Consider the following 19,820-nt stretch of genomic DNA (forward strand, 5'->3'; position numbering starts at 1 on the left):
TGAATATGCTGTGTATAACCCCCAATTATGTAGAAATTCTAAGCCATACTGTGTATTTAGGCCAATAGCTGGTGAAGTTAAACTTTACCAATGTAGGCAATGACAACGTTATTTTTTGATTGGGAATAACTCTTTGTAAGGCTGTCAGTTTATAGCAGGATTTCCAGGAAAAGAAAATTCATTTTAACCTCAAAACTTCCTGACTTTCTCTAAAAAGCTTTGTTAGGGGAAAATTCATAGACCACAGAGAAATAAATCCATAAATACATAAGCTTGGCTTTATGGAAGTTTGGAGCAGCAGGTTCCTCAAGTACATGATTTGCTAGAGGTATACTTCAGTGCCACACAACTGCACTTGTAGTACTCATGCTGAATCCTGGCTGTGGAAAAGTGTTGGGCAAAGGTGCTGACGCTTTTCACCAGATGCTTCCGCAGTCCTCTGGGGAGGACACAGACAATCCATTCAGCATTAAATGTCTGCTATAGTTTGCAATAAGCAGGGTGATATAGCCTAGGCAGTGTTAAAGCAACACAGCATTGGAAAAATCTCAGATGAGATCTGTCTTCATTAGAAAAACATCATAAGAGTCTTTTTTTAAACCACTGGGGCATACTTATGTCTCTGCATTCCTGGAGCTATTCAGATTGATAGTTTCAGATCTGTATAAAGAAATCACTATCATGATGTTCTGTCTTTCTCAGGTTCTTGTGCAATGTATGGAAATTATGCCTCAATTCCTGTGATTTTTGAAATTACAGGCTATGCTGCTAGCTCACAAGTGAATGAAATAAGTACAGAGTATCAGGCTAGATTACAATCCTAAACCTAAATAAACCTAAATATCCATATTTTAAAAAACCATAAAAGGATCTGACAGATTACTGTCATGTTTTAATGTATCTGAACTTCAGGTCAATACAGAGGACTTCCACATCTTCCACATGTTCCTATTTAAATCAGAAGCAAAACTTTAATCTGGGTAACAATAGACCTTAATTCCACAGGAGAAACTGTTATCTCTATTATCCTCAAGGCAAAAGTGTTTTAAATTGCCAAAAGACCATGTGAGAAATGTATAATTATGTTCAAATCTCTTTCCATTTTCCTCAAGAACACATGTGGAGTTACCTTAATTCAAAAAAATATAATATGTCTGATCTATTAAACTAGAATAAAAAAATAATTCTGAGAACAGAAAATGCCAAAGGCAGTTTAAAAGGAGTTAGATATACATGTACTAAAATATTTCAGTAGAAATTAATGTGAGTCAACGTCTACAGTGATCTTAGGTGTCACATGAATTCAAAATCATACAGTAATTGATGGAAATGGAGTGAATTATCTTCAGTGTCTGTTTTATTGAACTCAGCGGAGAAAACTCGGCAGAGAATGAAGTTCAAGCCTACTAAATGGACCTTCCTTGGGATGTGCAGTACTCACATTACACATCACTTACATGTTTAAAAAGCATACCTTTAGCTGTATATGTACTCTTAAATTTGGTAAAAGACTAAAAATACCATCTAAAAATTGAACTGTAGCTGTCAGAGCCACAAATTTTTTGAAAGTATTTGTATTTTTAACTTAAGACTATTTATTCCAAATATAGGTTTGGGTGTTGTTTTTTGTTTTTTCTTTGCAGGGGGAGGAGAAGGTGTGTTTTTCCCAGCCTAATCACTCCTGGTGTTTTCTTATTATTCTACAGTACTGTTTGTCCTGCATTTTCTTTATCTTTTGCTCTTTACGTGTATTTTATTAAAGGCTTGCAAAGTTGCATTGAAATTTTAATACCTCAAGTTGAAGAATTACTGTTAAACTCCTGGTCTAATTTACATGATGATGTAACAAAGTTGTATACCGATAATTTTACAATTCCATTTCCAGACTATGGGAATACTACAGTGCTGCGCTGAAGGGGGAGCCTAGAAAACAGCATATTTTGGCCAAATACCCATAGCTGGTGTATTCACCTCAGTGGAAAAACAAGCCTTGATGCTTGGCTCTGGGATGAGAGTAGACAGCTGGAAAATGGAAACTATTTGTACCTAAATTATGAGGAGCGAGATTATGAAAGCCCAGTTCCTGTATTTGGCCCATAGCTGGTATCTAAAAAGGGGTCTGGGTTCTGTGCTGATGCTTTGTCCCGACTGGGGTATCGGCGACAACTCTTGAAGTTTGTGCTCCTTAAAGGCCAGATAAGGTTAAGTTCAGGATTCCAACTTTCTTCTGGGAAGAAGGCAGGATAATGAAAGATCTGGTTTTTCCTTCTGTGTTTATTTTTGAATAAGTCTATAAATTTGAAACTAATTGTCTATCAAACCTGAGTCAAATTAGCATATTCAAAATTAATTACTGGGAACTTTGAGGCTAATGTGTGTAGGCAATGACATATATTTTATTTCCTTAAACAACTAGATTGAAAACTCAAAACTGCAGGATTAATGAAATAAAACATTTAAGATTTTGTCAGGTCTGTAATGACAGTGTGATTACATAATGTCAATTCTGCACTGTCAAGAGAATAAAGTATAATTTCAATAGCTAATGTGCTGATGTTTTTGAAGAAGCATCAGTTTTATCTCTGAAGTAAACTAAAGCTTTTTGGGAATTTTATTAAAAATGAAAACAATGTACACCTTTAGCACTTGGAAAAGCTAAAATTTAAAATAAGGGTAACTTTTAAAGTTGTACTAAGTCTATTCTGCATGTGATGTTCTTCCGTACTTTGTGTACTGAAATATATTATCCGCAACTACTTCAAGTAGCTACAGACCTAAAAATTTGAGAATTTGCCTCCTGGAGGTAAAATAATGTAGAATACTGTTTGCTTTCTGTGAGGTAAATTTACTTTAAATGAATTTCTCTACTGCCAATCATATAAAATAGCAAATGTTAAGGAAAACAATTTATTTACAATATATTAATATATTTTAGGCTTATGGTGTAACATATATGAAATGTGAGGGTATTGGCTCAAGTTGCAATTCTAGTCTAATTAGTTTTGTGTAGTCAGTTAGTACTACTTGTGAAATTTTCTTCTAGGATGTTATTTTCCTGGTCACTTTCAGACAAATGTGAAAAGAAAATGAAAATGTGGGTTCAGATGGAAAAAAAAAAAAAAAAAAGTGTTGTCACCTTTATTCAAGGATTACCTCCTTGATGCTGTTACATCTCTATGACTGTCTTCTTGAAGGGTGTATAATGTTTGTTACTAAGCAAATGCAGACATAAACATGGACAGGAGATGGGGATTGTACTGTTTTATACCCTGAACATGAACAATTGATTAAGGGAATACAGACTATACAGGGAAGGAGATCTGGTCTTGATATAAGTAAAAGCTATTCCCAAATGTTTCTGAAATTATGGGTTTTGTATCTCTTAAGCCGATCACACAAACTTGAGCGAGTGAGAAATCACAATTGATTCCAAGGTAGATACTTTAAAACAGGTACTCTGTTGAACTGATTCAAAAGCTGCCTTAAAGGTAAGAAAATAGAAGTATTTAAATTATAGAGGGTAATGATAGCTAAAGTGTCCATTAAGTATGCCAGCAAAACATGAACTGTAACATTTTAAAATCAAATATGTTATACAAAAGTGGTTCTTGTAGACTGTTTTTTTATGCTTATACCCAGTGGGGAAAATGAAAGTTACTTGGTTCTGATTTCTCAGCCAGTGTATATCTATGAAAAAGACATATCAAACTTCTTCATAAAGAATATTTACCATTGTAATTGTTTGTCAGTCTGTCTTTATATACTGTCTCCCTATATCCAAAGAGGAGCCTCAGCAGAGCAGTGCAAAGTTTATCGGTGTAGGTGCTTCAACTTTTTATTTCCTGCAAATGAGACACTGCTTGTAACAGCAACACACAGTGGATGGGAGACAGGTTTATGTCTCACAAAGTGAAATCAAGATCACTTGAGGCTCTCTTTTTCTGAAAGGAGGAAAATGCTCGCATTGATGATGATTTGCTGTTCCTGCTGAGGGTGGCAGTGTGGTATCATCCTCAGAACGAGGAAAACCCTGCTCTGCTTCAGCAATCCCCACTGCGGGGTGAAGGTGCACATAAATCGTGCAGCCTAGGAGGCTGGCTCACAGTAATTACAGCTAAAATAATGAGGCCTAACTCAGGTGAGGTGCATACAACAGCATCTGTAAATACAGTGAAGTCATGAGAGAGACTGGCCAAAGCAAGGTGTGTGTGCGGGGGGGGGGGGGGGGGATTATCACAGTCAGGGATGGCAATTCCACCCCCAGGGAAAGAGCAACTGTTTTGCTTGCAGGGGAAACGCTTTTCCCAAGGTGGATATAAGGGGTTTGTGGCTTTGCAGCTGTGGAGAGTCTGAAGCCAGCCTGCCAGTACATGTAAACAGCTCCTACAACTTAAAAAGCTTGCATAAAGCACTGACACACCTCTGTTGAAAATGGCTGATGTACCCGCAGGAGCAGGGCAGGTAGACAGGATAGTGATGACTCTTTGTTTAACTATGGACTGATTTTTGAAAATATGTGGAATGTATCTACGTTATTGACTGCTGATGAATTCTGTTTATCATCAATGTTTTATTTACATGTGCAATAGCTTATTTCAGCTAGTGGCTTTATATAACCAAGGATTTCCTGGTAGTTGTTTACCTATCTCCTTATCTAATCAGTTCTCTGTATTGCGAACAGTTCTGCTGTTTGAATGTTGATCAGTGTTTGGGTAGCTCTCAAGTGCTTTAAGAGCTTTATAATCAATATTTATATTGTTACCTTTAAACCAGGTCTTTAGCAATATTACTACATTTAAACACTATTTAAGTAAAGTATTGTAAGTGCCAGTGCTGTTTATGCTAGCCAAGGCATTTAAATAGTGGAATTATTAATGTACCCCATGCAATTAAGATACCCAAGATCTGTAGCCCTAGGCAGCCAGCCCTGCTTCCTAATTGCAGCTCAAGCTCTTCCTGCTGTGGTGCTGGCAGCCTGAGCCTGGTGTCACCCTGCTGGGAGAGCTGCTGCTGGAGGGCTGTTGCCTCTATAAAGTTGTTGAGATTTAAGTTCTGTTGGAGCAAATGCTCTGATAAAGCTCTAAATACTTATTTTAATGTGTTAGTGAAGACATTTTTTTAATCTCAAAATTATGTCTAAAAAATTAGTTTGTTGGATTAGTTAAAACTTTAACTGACATGTGCAATGTCACCTTGACACTTTAAATCAGCAGCTTAGTAATGAGGCTGTACAAATATCTCTGGAGATTAAGTGAGCTGTCATTGCATTCAGTCTAGAACAAGAATACTGCAGTCTTCACAAGGGGGAAAAAAAAAAATGTTAAAAATGCTTAAATGGGTTAGGTGAACTTCATTGTGAACTTTTAGGTTCCTGTTTCTGCAGTGTGATCACCACAGTGTGATCACCAGGTGAACATGCATAATTGTTATACTACTTTCTCAAAGAAAACAAGTATTTTTGCTGTAGCGCACATCAAAGACTAGCTTTGAATGCATGAACTAAACAAACCTTGCACGACGTGGTAAATTAGCATTCAATGACCAACATGTTTTCAAAATAACTGAAAACCTTGGGTTTCACTCTGCTTATAAATTCTTTGTTTGAATGTTTTCTGCTAATTATATTTCAAAGCCTTAAGCCACCACAGCTGCCTAAATTTGGATAGGCTAGAAAGTCATTCTACCTGTGACAGAATTTTTGTTTACTTTCCTTAAAGAAATTATGGTCATATTTGCAGTAAAATTCTTGAAATATTTCTAACTTCTTTGCATCTGTAGATTTTTCTTTAAATTTATTTCCATTTGCACAGGACATCTTTTAGAAACAGGCCATGGTACAAACTCAGAGTATATGTCAGGATAGATCTCTCCCATGCCTGTCTAACCCATGCATTGCTGCTTAGCCATGTAAGGGACAGCCCACAGGGCATGCTGCCTGCTAACTCTCAGATGCTCATGTGCACAGCCTTGGGCAAGCGCTGTCTGAGTTTCCCTGAGTGCTTTCAGTCCCAAAGGGATGTTTGTTTCCAAGAAACTGCATACATCCTGCTCTGATTAAAAAATACAAAGAACATTTTGGTGACGACAACTAAGGGACATGCATGCAACCCTGGAGGGCACTGTGCTTTGGGTGCACTGTGCCTGAATACAATCCCACCTCTTCCTCCCTCTGAGGAAACCACAGGCCTGGTACAGACTCATGGTCTTGTAACAACAAATCCCAGTGTTCTCTTGCTTCTTGTTTTATTTTCTCTTTTCTGTGGGAGAAACTAAGGTCTATAAACACCCTGAATTAGAAGACTAAAGAAACAGGCAATCAAAGCATGGTTTGATCCCAGATTTTTGGCTTTTGCCAAGAATCTCAAGTAGTCTACAGAGAAATACTCCTTGTATATCTCTGAACCTTAGTGAACCTCATCTTCTAAATGTTTGAATGTTTATCTGCATTCAGCGCCTGCTGGTCTGCTTGCTCCTCAGTGGCCGTGCAGAAGCATAGTTAATATAGTTAATGTCTTATGTGGTGGCACTCAAAGGAGGTGACTTGGCTGCCATTTGTTTTGAGTTTTCAGCTCTTGCCTGAATGACTGGGTGTTCTTTCACTCGTGCTGGATTTTGGCTGGAGTCCCAAATTGCTCTTGAACTCAGACTTCTTGAATTGCCGTTGAAGGAGTAAGACCAGGATTCAATGAGAAGTGCCTGAGGGTGTTTGACATTGAGATTTTGTGTTGCAGGTTTTCCTTTGTTGCTTGTCTTCTCCTTAGTTATTCTTTTTATAGTCATGTTAACAGCTTGTTGGAGGGTAAGGTAGATTTATAGATTTCTTTATTAAAAAGATGATTGAAGGAAGGGCATCAAGGAAGATAGTTTCATCAAGATTTACTTGGCTGACAAGTTCATGAGTAAAATAAAGAGACAGAAAACTACATGGAAAGAGACATTGAAATGGGAGTAAGAAGATAAAGGGATTGTGAACAGAGCTGGGTGAGTCTGAAGAGGTAACAGTCATTACCAGAGAGGGGGCTTGTCTACTCCTCCTATAAATTAATGCTAGTGGCTAAGCTATCCTTATTAAATCAAAGTTAAGGGATGGATCACAAATATTTAACTTCCATTAGAAAGAGGTGATGAACTTTACCTGGAATAATCATATTACAGTTCTTTTATTAGTAATTTGCACTGATGTGTGTATAAATATACATAAAAGAAAGAATTGATCTTCAAAATATATACTGCACTCTTGTATTTTGACTTTCCTTTGTCAAGAACAGTCATCTGAGCAATCGATTTGAGATAGGGTCAATCTGGGGTGAAAAGGATGAAGTGGGGGGAAATAAAATCAGAAACCATGCTTATGTCTTCTTCAAATAAAGAATTGTCAATAAGGATCAAAACCTTATGTTCTGTAGTTTGAACAAGTGCAATTATTATAATACTAATACTTTAAAAACTAAATCCAGACTGTAAATGCTAGTTTTCTGCAGGTGGCTGTTACCATCATTTCAAAGTAGCTTTTTAATGTATTTTGTATATAAATCTTGCTATATAAGAAATGGAGATAAGAGCACTTATGAGCCCATTCTGCAGTAGATCTTCAGCTTGTCACTGCTGTCCTTCACTGCTATCACTACTGTGTCTTAAAATATATTAAATATGTGCAAAAGGATTGCCAAATTTTAGTTACAGGCAGTCATTTTGAGGAGCAGCAATGAGAGACTACTACATAAATCATGCCATACTTTAATTAGTAAATGTTGTCATCTTTAACGTAGTCTTACAGATTACATCTGGGAACAATTTCAAGTGATGTTATTACTGTTGTTCTAGAGTAAAACCAGTCTTCATGCTTTAAACTTAGTTTAGCAGCATTTTGTTTAGAATTTCTTAGACACAAAAGCACACCAATTATAAGAAGTCTTCTCCAGAGAAAAGAAACATATGAAAAACTCAGATAAAATAGCTTAATGTAAAAATATTAGATTTTTTATTATTATTACAAGAAAAGGAATAATACTAGGAAGTGAGAGGAAGGACTTCTTAAAAGAGAAAGAGCAAGCTTCAGATGGAGGAAGGGAGTAAAAGAAGTGAAACTTTAACTTAAAAAGAAAAAGGAAAAAATGAATGCTAAGGGAGGGGCTTAAAAATAGCAAAGAAACTATGTAAGAAAAGACTAACACATCGAGGTTGGCAGTATTTGCATTTGTACATGCTATTGTAGCCCCCATCAGGTACTCCGGGATCTCTGTAAGTTTAAATGAGAGTTTACTTTGGGAAAATGCATTTTCCAATTTCATAATGCTAGGCAGGCCTGTATCACAGCGGTAGGTAATGAAGTCCTCTGAATTCCAGACTGTTCTTTGAAACAGAACAGAAAAAAAGTGCTCAGAGCAAAAGAAGCAGAATAAGCTGGGGCTAATCTGCCAACACTTGGAGGGGAAAAAAACATTTTTCCCAGCCACAAAGAACCCTATTGTTCCAATGTTAAATACTTAATTTTGCCTGCATTTAAGCCAAGCTGTCTTTAAACTCTGGTTTCATACTATGGTAAAGCATGTGCTGGTTAATGTGGCAGTGTGCAGTGGTACAACTCCAGGGAAGAATTGAAATATGGATTTTTCAGGGTTGTTCACTTTTTCACAGCCTGCTTGCACTGATTTCAGTGGAGGAGAGTGCAATCTGCCTTTTGGGATTGTGAGACCTTACTGTGTGTTTAGCACCTAAGAGTTGGTACTACATGAGGGGAAACAAACCCATGAGAAATCTGGGCATTTTGGAAAACACTGGATATTAATGACAGATATCTGCATATGGCCTTCTGGTAAATCTTATTAATGGGTGTTCAGTATATTTGCTATCATATTGCCTTTGACACTAAGTGTTCAAACTCAATTTAATTTGCTGTGCACATTTATGTACGTATGAGCTTCTCTTCATAGTTAACAAGATAATGATACTTGCCTATGAGGTGTATTTCACTGGTAGGGCATCAAGTCAGGGAGAGAGACAGATCTCAAGCAATTATTGAAGAATTTCTACTTCATTTCATAGAAGTGAAGCTGTTATTAATATAATAGATATATAATCTGTTATTAACAGATACTACTCACACAGTGCTTTCAGTCATTTCCTTCTGCAGTCCCATGCAAACACACACAGGCATGCATTTGCTCTCGCTACCCAGTGAGGAGGTAGAAAAGGCTGGCATGCTGCTGTGCTTGCTCCAGCAGGCCAGTTTGACATGTACATAATAGAAATATTAATAATAGAAGAAACCAAGAGGAGCTTGGGGAGGACTGTCAGCAGACAAATATGATTTTGTAGGAGCAAATGATGTGGCTTTTTTTTTTTTCCACAGCACTCTTAGATGAGACTGCTTCTGCCTGTCACTACAGTCTGGTAGCCTCAAGTTATGAGGCAAATTAAATTTGAAAAGAGTGGATAGTTCCCTTGATAACAAGTGGAAAGCTATTTGTGTTGAGTTAGCTTTGGCTTGTAAAGATGTTATACTTATAGTTCTCTTACATCTTAGCATGTCTGTATAACTTGTTTAGTAATATGGAACAAAAGTCTAAAAAGCATAAAGTTGTTCCAGAGTAATACAGTTTAATAGTACTATGGTTTAGGCCATAAGAGGATGAAACATCTGAAATCTCCAGAACATACTGACCCGGTATATTTTTGTACTGTGTGGCATTGTTGCTTGGAGAAGTTCCTTGATGCTAAAAATAATCGTTTCTACGCTGTTTTCTATCTCCAAGGTTACTAAATCTTTCTAACCTAGGCATAATTAAGATTATACCTACAAGTTATATTTTTAGCATGCTGGTTTTTTAGTGTGATGTAATTTTATTCCAGCAGTCATAGCTTAGTTCAGAGGAAGTCTGTTCCATGTAAAAGTGAAAAGTAAAAGAGAAATACAGCAACTTCTGTAGGCAGTTGTTCTCTTCTGCAGCTTCCAGCATTAGTCCAGAAATTTTGATTAATGACTCACAGGTCTTTAAAGACCAGCTATCAATTTATTGAAAGAAGCTTAAAATGCTCAATAAGGAAGTTGAAATCTGAAATTTGAAATCTGAGTTAGGAAGTTTCAAATTTGACATTCCCTAATGGGCTTGAAAACAGAACTATTTGTTGATTCTACTTTTTAAACTGGTTTCTTACTCTAAAGTCTCTTAAGAAATGGACTAAAACCCATAAACCTGTATTTGCAGCTGACTGCTTTTGAATGTTAGTAGTGACTCTGCTGCTGGATCCAGCGGTGCTGGTGAGAGCTGAGCCAGGAGGTGGCAGCTGATGTCTTGCCTTTCGCTTCGCATCCCTTCCTGACCAATGCTACACTGATCCTGCTCCAACCATGCCACCTTCCCTACCTGAGTGTCCTGGCATCCAGGGCTGCCAGTGATGGCATAAGCTTCTTACCTGCTGAATTCAAGTGCCGCTGTAGAATGCACAGGTGACTAATTTCTTTACCCAAGCACAGAAAGCATGCTTGGGTAGTGTGGAACTGTATAAACAGGGTCTTGTCTGCACCTGAGGACTGATCATACAGCCTAGTAATCTGTAACTAAGATAGTTAACATATCTAATTTGTGAGATTCTCTACCTAAAAGTGGGTTTCACAAGAGACTTTAAAAAATGATAGTTCCCTTAAAAGAGAAACTGTCATGCAGGAATTCCTTAAAGATGGTTGAGCGTATTTGTTTAGTACTTTATGAATCTTTTTAGTTGAGAATATTTTTTTCAGACTTAGATATCTCTTTACTCATATGTATTCACAGAACTCCATTCCTCTTGTAACTTCCTTTTTTCAAAGAATGCAGGGGGCAAGGGGGAATATAATTAACAAACTAATTTCTACAATAATCTGTTTAATAGAATTTATCAGTATACTCATAGCCAAGGAAGTTGAAGGTTTGAAAAGTTAATGATTTAATGACAGATGCTGAGATGTTTAACTTCAGGGGGAAAAAATATCAGATTGAAGAGCCTCAGCTATCAGATAATGCTGAGATGTAGAAAGGCTACTCCTGAAGGCAAGATTGTCAGGTAAAAACATACCTACGCATTTAAGTAGGTGAAGATACTTGTGTTTGTCCAGGAGAGCACTAACAATGCAAATGACAATTTGAACTAGATATGGAGCTGGAGGCGTGTTAATGGAAAAAGTGAGACGAATGATGTTACCTGCATGCTGAACAAGTAAAGCATATGTTTAGGAGAAAAAGCTAAATATGATCTGAAATTATACAGGTGTATTTAGTAAGATAAAAGATCTGTACATGTATTAGATATAGATTGTGTAATGAAGATGTGACACTTGAAGTTGGTGATGGAGGAAAAAAGGGGAAGCCAACCAATACAACTAATAGAAGGACTGGAGAGCTATTTATATCATGAAGTGGATATAAATGAGTCTTTAGACCCCAAAGTGATTAATCTCTGTTAATACATGCACAAACTCATAAAATTACAAATTAGGCTTCCAACTTCGGATTTCATGTGAAGCTTGATACAACTGGAAATCACCAAGCTTAACCTTTTCTCCACAAGCTCTAAATTAAGTCAAGTACACAAAAAAAAAAAAAAGTTTTAGTAGAAAGAAGTAACTGTTGTGCTTAACTTAAAGAGAATCAAAATGCGGTGAAGACTTTCTGTAAACCAAAAGTACTAGTACCTGTGGAAGCAGTGAGTTAAGATACAGTGTTTTCTGACATTCAGGGTTTCTTTGAAGTCTGTCCTTTTTTCTTTCCATTTTTAGCAGTCTGAAGTACAAAACTAAAAATGAGAACATGAAACTTCACAGAGACTAAATAAGATGGCCACACTGAAATGCTTTTATTTAAAGTGATGTAAGGCACATATAAATTCATGTGGAGAAGTATCTCACAGTGTGAATCTGAAAGCAAGTCTGAAAGTATCTTAAACTCTTATCTCTAGAGACAGTTCATTGTAGTGCTAACATGCATAGGACATGAGCAAACTCAGAACAGACCTATGGAAATTAGGTGAGGTATAAAGAAGGCAACAGGTTTTACAGCTGTGAAGATCTAGTGCATTCCTCTTTGGTAAAAGGCAATAAATGGTCCAACACAAACTGATGCTTACTGATCTCCCATGGCAAAGCCTACTTTCTGTAACTCTGCTGGAAGGGAGAATATTTTGTTTCAAGAACACAGCAAAGTAGGAGGGATGATTTATCATGTGTGTATTTATGGCTAACAAATATATGCAAATTAAAGATACTCAGGAATTTTAAGCTATCTCCCTTTTCAACACTATCTTCAGATAGTCCCTCTGGATGGATACAGTCAACTTCTCTTTTGCTGATGGTCAATGTGTCTGTGTGCTGCAACTGGTCTTCCTCTGCAGACGCTCACTTAATAAAGAACAAATCACTTAACAGAGGGTGAGTGGGTAGTCAGGCTGAATTCAGCCTTTTTTTTTTTTTTTTTAAAAAAGCGCATTTATTTTAAAGTTTTTTTTCATTTTATGCATATTTCCTGCATTCTGTGTACTCTTATCTGAAAAAAAAAAAAAAAAAATAGTGACTTAATCTGATCTAAATATGTACAGTTCTTTTTCAAAAATAGCTGGTTTGGGGGTTATTTTTATATTTATCTTTGTCTTAGCTACCAATGTATTGCATGATGATTTCTGTCTTGTTAAATCTTAATTTAACTTTGGTCATAAACCATAGAGAAGAGCTGGTAGCAAAACTTTCCTCCTTCCTTCAGTCATAAGATAGTAATTATTCAAAACCTAAAGGCATATTGACAATTTATTTTTCTTTTTTCATTCTGCAATTTAAGTTTGAGGTATTGTAAAGTTCTGCTTACTAGACTGGCAACTGGTACTCACTGTTCCATTTCAATATATGAAAACACTAGCATATTTGCTCAAAAGCAGTAATATTACTTGTTTTTCCTTTCAGGAAACTAGGTATAAGAGCTCTGTCCCCAGCAGGGGAGTATGATGCATTGTATAAACATGATGGGTAATGACACAAGAAGCAGACTTACAGGGCAGGGTGTTGCCTTGTTTGAGACTGTGACTGTTTTTATTAAAATTGTCAAGTAAAGTAAGATGCTCTGGAGTTTGGTTTAAAATATTTACAGCTGACATGGAATATGAAATAACCTGAGCAGAAAGAGCTGTTGATGTTTTGTTAACTAGGTGGTTAACTAATGAACCCTGTGACACATTAACATTTTAGAGTATATTTTTTTATACTAAGCTGTAGAGTTTATGAAGGTGAATTGGTTTTACTTTTAGTATGTTAATATATTTTTAAGTGAAATGAAAGTGGCAAGAGGATTTTCAATGAAATGAGATAATAGCATTGAAAGTATATTGAATCCATAGGATATGGTATTGCAAGCCTGTTATGGAGTTGGACACTTTGCTAAATAATGAACACATAAAATAGATTGGCAGCTCAAGATATTTGAGCGTGGGGCTTTGGTACTGCTTTAAAATATTTCAGTGTCCATCCATCATTCATATTGCTTGTTATCCAGAGGCTGTGTGAAAACTTTTTCATACGTTTCATTCGCTGAAGTTTTATGTATCTTTAACAACAAGGGTGTTAACTTGTATTTGTACAAAACAAACTAAACAATTTGTGCTAAATGGCTGTGATGTTTAGAGGAACAAACCTAATAAATCAACTAGAAAGCTGATTCACCTCTACAAACAAATGCAGGAACTCTTTCTTGACCTGTTTCAATGAACGTAATTTCCTCTGTTATCAGTATTGTAGACATCACATGCAAACAGTAGATAACTAACGGGTCTGCTGAGCACTATGATCTCTGCGTCACTGAAAGAGTTCAGTTGACCAAAGGCTATGAAATCTGAACATGAATGGAGAAAAATGCATCCAATAGTTGATGACAGGGTAGTGGTTGAGTAGCAGACAAGTTGGATGTTTTTCTGTTGAACTTGATAACAAAATAGCGTCAGGATTTCTGAGGAAATTATGTGGAAGTAGAAAGAAGCCAGCAATACAGATATGGTATGGTGCAAGAAACAGTGAAGAAATTAAAAATAAATAAATAAATAAATGAAAGGGACTTGTAGATATTAAGACTGGGTGATAGAAGTGGTAGTAATGTTTACTGATGGATTAAAAAAAAATAAAGTAATAAGTAATTTTAAAATAAAGTAGTAAGTGAACAAGAATGCAGTAAAAAGGTTTATCATAGAGACGATATGCAGATTTTGGGTGATGAGATAAGAGTATTGGTGACAACGTAGTGATATCCTGTGACAATTACAAATATTTAAACCAAAACAAGGAACTAACATGTAAGAAAGGAACTTAAGGCATCTTTACAGATAATGCATTTCATAAGCTTAATGCTGAGGAGTAGAGGAAGGAATGATGCTTGTTGGTGAAGGTCATTATCTTTTTTTACCTAAATTGCAATAGTAATTTCTCCTTTATAAAGAATGCAGTGATCGGATCATTTTCAGTGTACAAATAGGCAAACATTGCAGAGCTTGTTGCTTTCTTCTGTTTCTTCAGAAGTCATGCAAGAGGTTTGGTTTTCATGAAGAAAGTGTTTGGGGTATTCAGATTAAGCATTTGGACATTATCTGTTGCAGATAAACCTAGAGATGTGGGAAGAATTTGACCTACTGTGTTGTGAAAACTGTCATGTCTGGGGGGGTTGCAATGTGGGATGTGTGGGCCAAGGAAACTAAAGCTGGAGGGGGAAAAAAGCATCTTGGCACCAGCAGTGCTTTTGGTAATTTGTCTTTCTAATGCCTGCCCCCTCTTCTCAGCCTCCCTTTCCAAAAGGAAGCTGTCTGAATCGCTCAAAGCAACCTCCCTTTGTAGGAAATTCTGCTCCCTGTACTGCCAGCAATTTACCATGTTCTTGGAAACCTTAACTGCTTATCTGCCCGGCGCAGAGGTGTGGGGAGTAGCAGGCTGCATACCTGCTGCCCTCCTTCCCAGGGCTGCTGCTCTGGCTGGTTGGTGGTGAGACCAACTGGCACACAGGGCTGAAAACCTGGGAATGCCTGAGGGGTATTCAGCCTATCTCTGTTAGGGCCAGTGTTTACACACAGTTTTTCTTGAAGCTTCCACTACACTCTGTTAAAGGTGTAGAGAGTGATATGTCAACATCTAAATACATCCCCCTAGGCCATGTCCCTAAGCAAACACAGACAGAATGACTTCAGTGTTGTTCTTCAGTGGTGATGGGATGGCCTGTTTCTGTTTAAAGTATTTTAGATGTTTTCATACCAATTCTTTCTGTAGAAACAAGCTACTTTTGTCTCTAATGCCTGAAGATCTGTTCCCAGGCTCCTTAACTCTCCTCTCTCATGGCTCTCTCATTTCATCAGCCCCAAACTGTGAGATTTTAGCTCCAGATTCCAGCTTTATTGCCTTAGTTCCTTCTGTCTCCTGTTTGCTGGAAATGGAGCTAATGTGTCCCAGGGCTCACTCTTACTCCTTTTGAGTCCCAAAGGCAGCACACCTCATCTTCAACATAGCAAATTCAAGAATGAAGTGGTGTTTTTTTAGACATACACACATACACTTGTGTATACTCAAAGGAGGAAGGTGATTGAGACTAATCTCTTACTGTGGTTAGAAAGAAGATGGATGTTTAAGATATATTTCGGTCTTCCAAAATTGCACAGGATCCTTGGTTTTGACCTAGGAGCAGAAGACTAATCATTTCTTGCTTTGCTATTCTTACCCTTGTTTAAGATGTGTGGAAACTACATCCTGATCTCTCTGGTTTCCTCTTTTTTATTTCTGTTTTCAAGCTTCCTCCTCACACTGTCTGGAACCTTATCTGAACATAAATGCCCATCTCTGGGGCTGCTTTTTTTTCTCTCATTTTCTTAGTGGAAATGACGCAAGATCTGTTGTTGCTTTTGTTAATTTGCAGCTTGCAGTCAGGGGTTTACCCAAAGGCAGGAGGATTTGAAGGACTCTGAAGCCCTGTATGTAGCTGTGGCTCTCTGGGTCCCAGCACCAGCCTGTGGAGTCCTGCTCTTCCTGCCTCTCCTGTGGACATATTCTGTGGAAACTGGAGGTGGGCACAAAGCTGGATGGCTCCCAGCTGCAGGGCAGCGTGTCCCCTTGTTGGGCTGCAGAGAGACACCCCTGGGAGCAGAGAAGCAAGACAGTAACAGCAATGCCTACGAAGAGTAGGCTCTGGTACCGGCAGGGCAGCTGGCTGTGGGTGGTGGCAGCCTGTGCTTGTTACTTCATCCTCTGGGTGACCAGCACGGAAAGACATAGGAACAGGGAAGAGCCCTGGGGATGGGGAGTGGGTGGGCAGTGCTGTGAAAAGGAAGTGAAAGAGCTGGGGTAGGTGGTAGTTTCCCCTGGAGTGGGAGGCTGGCAGACCCAAGGCAGGAGTGGGGGGGACATGTGGTGGCTGGAAAGGGCCTGAGTGCCAGAGGCTGTAGAGGAATGTTGCTGAGGCTCATCCAACCCTGACCTGTGTTTGTCACTGGGGTGCAGTCCACCTGGGAGGTGTGCAGCTGTGGGGTGAGGAGGGGTCCCTTAGAGCCTTCCTGGCAAGTAGTCAAAAACTTGGCTCCCTCCAGGAGCTGCAGCCAGGAGTGCGAGCTCATCCTGTGGTGCAGACACAAAAGCCAACTCTTTAGCTGTTATTGGAAACTACTGCATCTATTTATTAATTTTTTGTCCCCTGCCAGCTGCACCTGAGATACGAAGATGGTTCTCTTTGCCCAGCACAGTTCTCTTTGCGTACCTCCCTGGTACAAAGGGAGCTTGCTCAGCATTATGCGACTTTAAAAAAAAAAAAAAAAAACAAAAAACAAAAAACAAAAAAAAAAAAAAAAAAAAACCTGACAGATCACCTTTCCTCTGCAGGCACGATGACATCTCGCCCTCGGAGCCAGCGATGCGACCCCTTTTCAGAGCGCAGCCCCAACGGAGCAAGCGGCGGCCGCCCCCGCCGGTAGGCACCGGGACGCCCCCCGCACCCCCCTCCCCGGCTCTGCGGGACCCTCTGACCCGGCGGGGGAGCCCGAGGCACCGGTACGGCGGCGGCTGGGAGGTAATCTGTCCTTTAAGGGGAGCGGGAGGTCAGCCCGCGAGTCGGAGAGATTGAGGCACGTAGAGTTGAGCTATAACCCCTCCCACTGCCATGGACCACTGGAGCGCCCATTTTCATGAGCACCTCGCACTGAGGCAGCTCAGAGCCGGCAGAGGCTGAGGAAGGAAGAGGGGGGAGAGCGAGGGAGGAGGGCGCGACCACCGACCCCGATGGACGAGCCGAAGGGTAAGGCCGAGCCCCCCGCCCCGATGCTGGCGAGGGGCCGCGACCCTCGGCGAGGGGGGGCGCGGGGGAAGGGGGCTCCGGGCCGGCATCCCGCGGCTCGGGGGGGTGTGCGCGTTCCCGAGGAGCTCCTGCCCCTTCCCCGGCCGGCAGCGAGCAGCGGCTGCGGCATCCCCGGCAGCGCGTCCCCTCCGTGCCCGCGGGGGGCTAAGGCTGGGCGGAGGGGGACCGGTCTGGGGGTGTCCCCCCGCAGCCCCCCCAAGCTCAAGCCGGCCTCCAGCCTTCACAGTCCCGCTCGGCTGGGTCGCCTCTAAAGGGTCGCAGCCGGCTGCCCCCCAACTTGCGGTGGTGGTGGTGGTCGCAAGCCGGGGGCGGCCGGGGGCTGGCGGCTCCCCCGGCGCTGCGGCTCCGCAGCCGAGCAGGCGGCAGCGAGCGCTCCGCTCCGTGCTTGGCGTTTGCAGAAGTTTGGCCGCGTCAGTGCGGGGGATTCCCTTCCTGGCCGTGCGGGGGAAGAGGCGGCGGGGCCGGCGGGGGCTCCCCGCCTGCAGCCCGGAGCCGCCCGCAGCGCCCGTGCCGAGCCCAGGGAGCGCGCTGCGAGGGGAAAAGAGCAAAAGCTCGGAGGAAGGCGATGGCTCTGCGGGGGGAGAAGCGCTGTGCTGCCTGCCGGGGGCTCTCCCGGCTTCAGCTCGGGGCCAGGACCGGCTCCGGAGCGCAAGGAAGAGGAGGATTCCCCCCAGGAAGCCCTCTCGCCTTAACTGCAGCGCCAGGCAGCGCTAGCTGAAGATGCTCATTGCACAGTTCTCTTTTTTTTTTTTTTTTTTTATAAGATATCTATCTTGTCCCAGGGCTTGCATTTTATAATCAGCCTGCTCGGCGCACGTAATGTGAAGCATAGCAGTACAAGTCGCACTTAACATTTGGCAGAAACATTTTTCCAGTTTAGAGTCTGCTTTTGTCTATCTGGATGGCTTACAGTATTTACAGCAACTTCTGCAACACGGGCTGTCTTTCTATACTGCTGACAGCACTGGGCTCTTTGTGTGGGGCTTTTAAACACAGAGCAGGAACGCAGACAAACGAGCAAGTCGCAGTAAACTGGGAAAGGATCTGGGCAGAAACTTAGCCACTAAATTGAGTGAGAAGCTTAGGGATTAATAATTTTCACTATTTTGATAACTTCTTATTCAGTACTAGGTATAGCCTTTCAGGGAACAACAGCCCTACAACAACAGGGAATCAAAAGGTGATCTGTCTTTCTTTTTTCCCTCTTCAGAATAAATAAAATGGAAAATTAGACCTCTCCAAGTTTTTTACATCATAGAATGTAATGAATGGTGTTTGTGTGGAAGAAGAACTTTCTCAGTCTGACCTAAATCAAGATTTAAAGCAAAGACTGGTAGAAGTGGGGGGTTAGCTCATTAATTTGTGCAGTCATGAGTGAAGATGGAAATATTTAGAAACAATTGCCTCTGCTGAGAAGGGAGATAAGAATAGCTTTGAAACCAGCCTTTAGAAAGTTTCATTCCAGAAAGGAAATGTAATGTGTGAATGGAGATGCCTTTTCCAGTGAGGTGAGGAATCACAGGGAAGAAACTTAGACTGTAATTGATACAGCAAAGACAACTGAATGAGCCTGCATTTAAAAACTGGGAGTTTTAGTGAGAAGGAAATTGACAATTAGTGCTTGAGCTAGTTCTGGAAAAGGTGGTGATGGTGTCAATGTGCAGAAAATGTCAGTCTACTTGTAAAGACTTAGTGGAAATTGTTGCAGTGAATAACAAAAATGTAATAAAATAAAATAATGGGAGAAGAAAGGAGGCACCATTTTTTAAAAAGGCCTCTCATACTATGTTTCCCAGAGGCAGCAGTCAATAGTCTCAGCACAGAGGAGTCCAAGGCAGCTGGTATCTATCAGCCAGAAGGAAAGTTTCCACCTTGAAATGAAGCACAAGCACACTAATAGCAGATCCTTTCATCAAAAAGGTATTACTAGGGGATGTCTCAGTGTGAGACAGACCTGTTACCCTGCAAGTTTTTTCTACAGGGAATACAATAGGCTTCCCATGCTGCTCCTCAGCTGAAGGAGACCTGTGTTTTTAATACTGATACTGTCAGCTCTGCCTTGAAATTTGGATCGATATGCTAATGGGCCAAGGGAGAAACTCTGTTTGGGTTGCTACAGAGCAAGAGATGATATCTATGATCAGTGTGAATACCTTCTTGTGCACTCCTGTAAAAGATGTAAAATGTAACAGAAAAGGTACTGAACTGAACAAGAAGCAGTAACTCTGTTTTGGAGTTCTATGTATGTGTTGAATTAATTGCTGCTGTCAGAGGACCATTCTCTATGGACCAGCGATCGTTCCAGCATGGAGCAGTAAAAGCACAATCTGAGGGGGAAAAAATGTAAAGGAATGCGAATGAAGATTGCAAATTCAAAGAATATATACCAGCTGGTACTCCAAAAACAAGAATAAGAAAGAGTTTGGCTAGTTCTCTGAGGGCAGTGAAGGTAGCAAATAGAAGTTAAAACAATTAAATGCAAAGGAA

The 19,820-nt window shown here is 40.2% G+C and overlaps 1 protein-coding gene across 7 annotated transcripts in view; it reads left to right on the top strand.

The window, feature by feature from the left end:
- Positions 1–19,820, top strand: part of ENTPD1 (ectonucleoside triphosphate diphosphohydrolase 1) — a 68,091-nt gene that overhangs the window by 18,541 nt on the left and 29,730 nt on the right. For 2 of the 7 annotated variants that reach the window (XM_072039673.1, XM_072039670.1), the window contains exon 2: positions 16,862–17,048. Coding sequence is in view for 1 of the 7 variants with exons in the window: in XM_005013450.6 (XP_005013507.1) it covers positions 17,258–17,273 (16 nt within the window). In the remaining 6 variants the exon portion in view is untranslated. Of the gene's footprint in view, positions 1–15,905; positions 16,053–16,353; positions 16,514–16,861; positions 17,049–17,070; positions 17,274–19,820 lie in introns of those variants that run through there. The other 5 variants (XM_072039669.1, XM_072039674.1, XM_072039671.1 and 2 more) reach the window with 5 other exon arrangements.

Source organism: Anas platyrhynchos, chromosome 6 (genome assembly GCF_047663525.1).
Source record: "Anas platyrhynchos isolate ZD024472 breed Pekin duck chromosome 6, IASCAAS_PekinDuck_T2T, whole genome shotgun sequence".
In the NCBI taxonomy this organism is placed as follows: domain Eukaryota; kingdom Metazoa; phylum Chordata; class Aves; order Anseriformes; family Anatidae; genus Anas; species Anas platyrhynchos.